At 42.9% G+C, this 7,053-nt stretch overlaps 1 protein-coding gene across 10 annotated transcripts in view; it reads left to right on the top strand.

Annotated features, from left to right (window-relative positions):
• The first annotated feature begins 2,532 nt into the window (after window positions 1-2,532).
• LOC111959620 (solute carrier family 35 member F5) overlaps window positions 2,533-7,053 on the top strand; it is a 32,635-nt gene continuing 28,114 nt past the window's right edge. For 2 of the 10 annotated variants that reach the window (XM_023981318.2, XM_023981328.2), the window contains exons 1-7: window positions 2,533-3,560; window positions 4,015-4,450; window positions 4,534-4,606; window positions 4,726-4,867; window positions 5,395-5,544; window positions 5,714-5,779; window positions 5,928-6,009. In XM_023981318.2, the coding sequence (XP_023837086.1) occupies window positions 4,733-4,867; window positions 5,395-5,544; window positions 5,714-5,779; window positions 5,928-6,009 (433 nt within the window). In that variant the 5' untranslated portion in view covers window positions 2,533-3,560; window positions 4,015-4,450; window positions 4,534-4,606; window positions 4,726-4,732. The remainder of the gene's footprint in view (window positions 3,561-4,014; window positions 4,451-4,533; window positions 4,607-4,725; window positions 4,868-5,394; window positions 5,545-5,713; window positions 5,780-5,927; window positions 6,010-7,053) is intronic. The other 8 variants (XM_023981323.2, XM_023981320.2, XM_023981319.2 and 5 more) reach the window with 8 other exon arrangements.

Genomic DNA, 7,053 nt, shown 5'->3' with positions numbered 1-7,053 from the left:
ACAAAATGAACCTCCAGCAGCCACAAATGTGCACTGGTACTGCTCCTCAAACGTCCAGAACACAGCTCATGAGGGTGGTATGAGGGTCCCCGACGTCCACATGTGGGGTTGTGCTTACACCAACACCGTGCAGGACGTTGGCAAATTGCCAGAGAACCACCAAGATTGGCAACATTCGCATGGCGCCGTGCTCTTCACAGATGAAAGCAGTTCACACTGAGCACATTGTGACAAGACGTGACAGAGTCTGGAGACACCGTGGAGAAACGTCTGCTGCCTGCAACATCCTCCAGCATGACCGCGTTGGCGGTGGGTCAGTCATTTGGTGTCGTGGCATTTCTTTGGGGGCCAACACAGCCCATCCATGTGCTCGCCAGAGGTAGCCTGCTGCCCATCTAGGCTACCGAGATGAGATCCTCAGACCCCTTGGTGAGACCATATGCTGGGGTGGTTGGCCCTGGGTTCCTCCTGTACATGCAAGACAATGCTAGACCTTCCATGTGGCTGGAGTGTGTCTGTCAGACGTCCTCAAGAACGAAGGCGATTGATGCTATTGGACTGCCGCCCGTCCCCAGACCTGAATCCAATTGACACATCGGGACATCAGGTCTCGCCTCCATCCACCAAACCCACGTTTGCACCCACAGACTGTCCAGGAGACCATCCGCCACCTCCTTATAACCTCATCAGGAGCATGCCCAGGCGTTGTAGGGAGGTCATACAGGCACGTGGAGGCCACACACACTACTGAGCCTCATTTTGACTTGTTTTAAGGACATTACATCAAAGTTGGATCAGCCTGTAGTGTGGTTTTCCACTTTAATTTTGAGTGTGACTCCAAATCCAGATCTCCATGGGTTGATAAATTTGATTTCCATTGATCATTTTTGTGTGATTTTGTTGTCAGCACATTCAACTATGTAAAGAAAAAAGTATTTAATAAGAATATTTCATTCATTCAGATCTAGGATGTGTTATTTTAGTGTTGCCTTTATTTTTTTGAGCAGTGTATTTATATTATTCTCTATTTCATTGCGGTAATGCAACATATTTTTATGCCAACTGCCGTTAAACTTCAAAGAAGAAGGAGAATGATGTAGATGCAGGAAGTAAACAGCATAGTGGGTAAATTTCTGCAACAACTAAGATCGTTGAAGCGCAAGGCTCAGCTTCTCTGCTGTTTTGGTGCCCTGTCTACCACGCTGTGAACAGCATGAAGCGAACCTGTCTGTTACTGTAACCATGTTTCCATCCAACCATTTCATGCGGATGAATTACCTAACACATGAAAAAAGTAATGACCGGGCTGATGTGAACATTAAAMGCCGACAGAACATTTGTTCATTTGATATGGTGGGATCTTTTTGTGTCGGTAAAATGTATAATGCAAGAAATGGTGATATGTTGTAGGGTCACTATGACTTTGGAAAGCATGCCTTTATTAAAGGAAAACTCCACCCAAAAACTATCATTTGGTATTTGTTTCATTAGTCCATTGTTGACATAGTCCCAAAATGTTTTGCTTGCCAGCATTCAAGTTTTCAAGATATGTAACTTTGAAAATACAGAAATCATCACTGTATGATGCATTTTGCATCATATGATACTGCAAGACTATGTCAACAATGGACTAATTAAATCCATACCAAAATATAGTTTTTGTGTGAAGTTTTCCTTTAAACTACAGATTAAATCAATTAAGATGAACCTCATAGGGAGATAAATGTGCAAGGTGATGAGCTTGATGCTCCTTTCCAATAAATATCGAGGGTCTTATTCTGGTGACATGATGATCGATGCTTGGCTGCAGTTTGACAAATACAAATAATATCGCTCTTATCCATAATAATCTCATAATGTACGTAGCCTACCTGCACTGTACATGCGAGCTGTTGTTTAAACCGCATGTGCCAAGACCAGAGTGGGCACATTTGCTATATAACGCAACCGTTTTTGTGACAAAACCATCAGTAGATTTGAAAATGTGATGGAAACCCATTTAACTTGTATTTTTTATTCGGTACATGGGAATTTAATGCACTACGTCATCACGCACAGCTTTTTATCCGTTAACCGCAAAAAGTCAGTTGGATGGAAAAACATCTCTGGTGGGAAATGGGCATGTTGTTTATTGCCAATTTTTGAATATTCACATATTCCGTTTCAAATTGGATGGAAACCTAGCTAGTGAGWGCGAAGTCTTGCATCTTGCTCATCTCAATATCTGCGGTGCTGCTCGTGGCAACGTAATTTGGCTAAGTCTACCTTTAATGACAAGTTGTATTGAATGATAGTGTTCTAGGATAAGAAAGGCCAAAGTAGTGGAATAGTGGTGAGGTTTTAATGGATGTAGGGTTAGTTGGTAGGGCTTTTTTTTAAACAATGATTCATTTTTCCCTCCCCTTTTTGTCACAAAAACTAATTTCACACTCCAGAACAGTAGGCGGACACACAGCCCACACAGGTTGGCGACATGCACCTCTAACGTATGCTTGGGGACTGCCATAATATCATAGAACAAGAAGAAGAATTAGGAGTGTTAATGGGAGGCATTAATGTTATGAAGAATCGAGAGACAGGGTGTAGTAGTGCAATTTTGCTGGGTCCCAGCCCATAGCGTTGAGTGTAGAGGTGGATCAAATGAAAAGGAATATTCCTAGTGTTTGACAACTGCCGTTTGGTGAAGCGTAGACCCAGTGGCAATGGCGCAACTGAGAATACCGTCTGTCTTGTTGAGCTTTGACAGAGAGTTTTTTCCCGATAGTCAGGTTAGGTTATATTTGCTATTCTGTCAGGTCCTATGTTCCGAACCCGCTACGGTGCTTTAGGTTCCCACAATGTGAGAAATGTGCAGGAGGGCATAGTCAGAGGAACATTACAGTTGGAATGAAAAAGCACTGTGTGTCAACTGTTGGTGTGCCCATGAAGCTGGGGATCCAAAGTGCCCTGTGAGAGAGAGACAGGTTGAGATTACCAGAGTTTGAGAGGGCACGTTTCCTATGCTGCGGCAGTGAAGAGAGTAGAGGACTGAAATGTGACCGAAATGTGCAATTCGCACTCTGACCTGCGAAAGACAGCAACATGCAACACAGCGTCTAGTCTGCCGGAAAGCCACAACAAGAAGAAAGAGTGTCGCCATAGTTATAAACTGTATATCACAAGTCTAAAAAACTGGACATTATTGTGGCTGCAGCAGAAAAGTTTTTGAGACCTAAGGATTTTACATTTGAAGACCGGAAAAAACCGCACTCCCAGGTTCCCCTTGAGCCTGTGTAGGTATCAGATCTGTTTTATTTATTTTTAACAGAAGGGGAATCCTGTTTCCATCCCGCATWATAGATGGCGGGATGCACATTACATTCTGTGATCGTCAATAATATACCATAGAAGAAGAGAAGGAGTGTTCATGTTTACATCGAAACCAGTTTAGATATTTGTGTTATCATCGCATACTGTACGTTTATTACTGATGATCCAGCAGTTGTATTTTTCTGCAAAGGCGAAGAAGTAACGACCACGTCAAAAAGAACGAAGCCTACTTGCCATCTAACGGTAGCTAGGTAAATACGAATGGTTTGTTGTTGATGTTGCCGGCTAGCTAGCCAACTTAGCCAGCTAAGTTAGCTGTAACGTTAAACTTCGGGATAGCTAGCTAATGTTAGCTAACAATGGCCTCCGTATGTTTCTACAGTACTGCAGGTACCATATTGCAACAAAAAAAAGACATTGCTAGCTATATTGTAAACTAATTCAGGTACACTAAATTAGCTAGCTAGCTAGCATCTGTCTAATTTGCATGTAGCTAACAAGCTTGTGAGTCGTGGTGAGCAGAGGAAGAAATTGTTGCTCTTGCTAGCTCACGTTAGGTATCGAAAGGTCTTCATTTGAAGATGATGGGGCCTTATGGTTAGAAGGGAATACATGTACCATGCGCAGTCAGGAAGGTACAGGAAGCAATCGTTGAGGTGGAGAATCAGGTTTTCTATAGATAACTCAGACAGTGTTCTTTATCAGGCTGAAGGTACGCCTGAGGGTGGAGACGATCGGGTGCCTAGAGGTGTACTTTGACACTAGGCCAACCTGGGCAGAACGCATCGAGAGACTGGTGAGAAAGTGTACGAGGGTTCTAAATGTGATACGCCGGCAGACAGGGATAGAGTGGGGTCTGGACGTTCCTCACTTAGGACCATGTATGTATTTGTGGGGTAACCAGTTCAAAAGAGCAATTGAATAGATGTGAAAATAATGTGTTAAATTGAGTTTGTTATGTCACAAAAAAGACAGTAGCTTTGGTTGATGTTGCTCTGAACAAAACCCACATTCTTGTGTCCTGGGAAACTGTTTTCACCCAACAATTAGGCCTAGCCTGTGTCATCTTTCTGGTTTCCAGATGTCCATATGGATTTTCACCCCAACAACAACGTTCAGTGTTACATAACAATATTAATTGGTAAGAGATTGCATGTGATGAGCTCTGTGCACAGCAGATAGGAGGACTGTTGCACAATTTTCTCATGACCTACTTTGACTCAGTTTCAGATTCCTGCCTGACTGAGGAGAGTCAGAACGTCCAAAACGCTGAATAATCCTGTATTAGGATTTCCAGGTACTGTCACTGTCACATCTGAAAAACATCTCAGACGTTTTGGTATTACAGTTTGTAAAAAGTTTTTTAAAAATGTGTGTGTGTTTGTGCGATAACGAGTTTGTGTGTTTGTCAAGCAGTGTCCAGATGGTGTGGGTGTTCCTCATGAACCGCATGGGGTCTCAGGGCAGCACAGTGGCCCAGCGGAGACGCATGGCCCTGGGGGTGGTCATCCTCCTGCTGGTGGACATCATCTGGGTGGCCTCCTCTGAGCTCACCTCAGTAAGACACTAGCACTTCCTGTAGTCCCCTGGTTCCGCAGGCCACAGGCCTACTTATTATTGTATTAGCATTTTAGCTTGGAACTGATTGTCAGGTGCACTCTCCAGACAGAGGGTGCACAGGGAGACATGAAAACCAGCAACACTGCAGAACTGGATGGCCTGGGTTAGGCAACCCTTATTTTGGCTAATATGCTAAAGCTTAAGACTAGTGCTCAATTATAAGACAATGCTTGACCCCTAACCCCTACCCGATAGATTTAAAATGATTGAGTAAGAATATGATAGTAGCTTCACCTTGCCTTCCAGTGGGGTCATGTTTTCACTATGTTGCTAATATCTGTCCAGCCTTTGCAGAACTACACAAGTAGGGACTAGGTGGCAGTTTTGAATACTAGGATTAGCCACATCTCATTAGTTTCAAAGTGACCTCTCCCTATTTATTAAAAAAAAATCTGCACTGGATCGGTTTTAAGTTCCAGCCATTTGTACAGTAAGTCATGAGTATTTTCTCTATTTTCCCCCCAGTACATATTCAAGCGGCAGGAGTACAACAAGCCCTTCTTCAGCACGTTCACCAAGACCTCCATGTTTGTGCTGTACCTGCTGGGGTTCCTGCTGTGGCGGCCATGGAGGCAGCAGTGCACGGGCAGTCTCCAGGGACGACACGCAGCCTTTGTACGTATAGCACTGATGTCTCACAACCACAGGGAGGCAACGATACATTGTTGTTTCCATCTAAAGATGAATTGTTGCTTAGTGCAGTATCTTAGTAGTAGTCGTTGATACTATGTTGATTTGCTATGATAAAACAGCCCAGTCTAACCTATAGCGCCTCTCTCCACAGTTTGCTGATGCCGAGGCCTACTTTACCCCCTGTATCAACGACACCAGTTTGAATGACCATACCCTAGTGAGTATAATTGATTTGCTTTTTGTATTCTCTCTTACTCTCAATTTGATTTTACTATTGGCTGGCTGAATATACTGCAATGAAAATAAATGGGACAAGTAATGCTTTTAGTTAGTGCATTAGTTGAACTCTATATTTCTTTCTTCAGAGTGAACCCTTGTATGTTCCAGTGAAGTTTCAGGACCTTCCGGCTGAACATACAAACTGTGCCATTGGAGATTGTGATTCCAGTGAGTGTTACAACTTTTTTTTAAATAGAGAAATAACATCTTTAGAAGACTAACCAACAGACTGATCTATAAGTAATGCAATGTATTGCCTTTTTCTGCTGGTAAATGAAGCCTTCAAACTGATACAGTGCATTCGGAAAGCATTCAACCCCTTTTGCTTTTGTTACAAAGCGGGATTAAAATGGATTTAATTGTCATTTTCTGTCAACGATATACACAAAATACTCATGTCAAAGTGGGAAAAAATGTAAATAACACTCATATAACTTGATTAGTATTCAGCCCCCAGAGTCAATACATGTTAGAAACACATTTGTCAGCAATTATAGGTGTAAGTCTTCTTTGGTAAGTTTCTCTAAGAGCTTTGGACTAGAGGTGACAACTAGACCCGTTCCGTATTGACCTTGTCAGATTGATAAAGCGCGAGAGGAGGGAGAGAGGTGCCGCTCAAGCAGGTGGGGGAGGGGCCGAACTGTGAGTGAGTGACACAGGGAGGAGGGAGGGCGAGACAAGAGACAGCAACCAACCAAGCCGATTAGCACTATACTAGACTAATAGCTGCCATAGATAGGTTATTTATAATCAAAAATGATTACGTAGTACCTGTCTGCGACTGTAGCCTATTGCTGCTTTATGATTGGCCAACAACAAGCTACACGCGCCACGCTTCACTCTCTTGAAAAGCAAGAGCATCTCTGTCTACTGCAGCAGTCTTGTTCGGATCTGTACGGGCCCTTCTGGACAAGTCAGTTAAAATTCCACATACCCGATACCCGTGACAATCATATCAGATCTGACACAGACTCGTGACATTATTTAGAATTCTGGATCCGTCTTTCAATGTTTTGTATTCGGGATAAAAAGTTACTTTTTTTGCCACATTCTCTGCAGTATTACATTACTACCTTGTTGCAAACAGGATGCATGTTTTGGAATATTTTTTATTCTGTTTAATCAATCAATCAATCAATTTTATTTTTATATAGCCCTTCGTACATCAGCTAATATCTCGAAGTGCTGTACAGACACCCAGCCTAAAACCCC

The sequence above is a fragment of the Salvelinus sp. IW2-2015 genome, linkage group LG36 (genome assembly GCF_002910315.2).
Source record: "Salvelinus sp. IW2-2015 linkage group LG36, ASM291031v2, whole genome shotgun sequence".
In the NCBI taxonomy this organism is placed as follows: domain Eukaryota; kingdom Metazoa; phylum Chordata; class Actinopteri; order Salmoniformes; family Salmonidae; genus Salvelinus; species Salvelinus sp. IW2-2015.
Note: the sequence above shows the minus strand (reverse complement) of the source record. Positions and strands in the feature narration are given on the sequence as shown.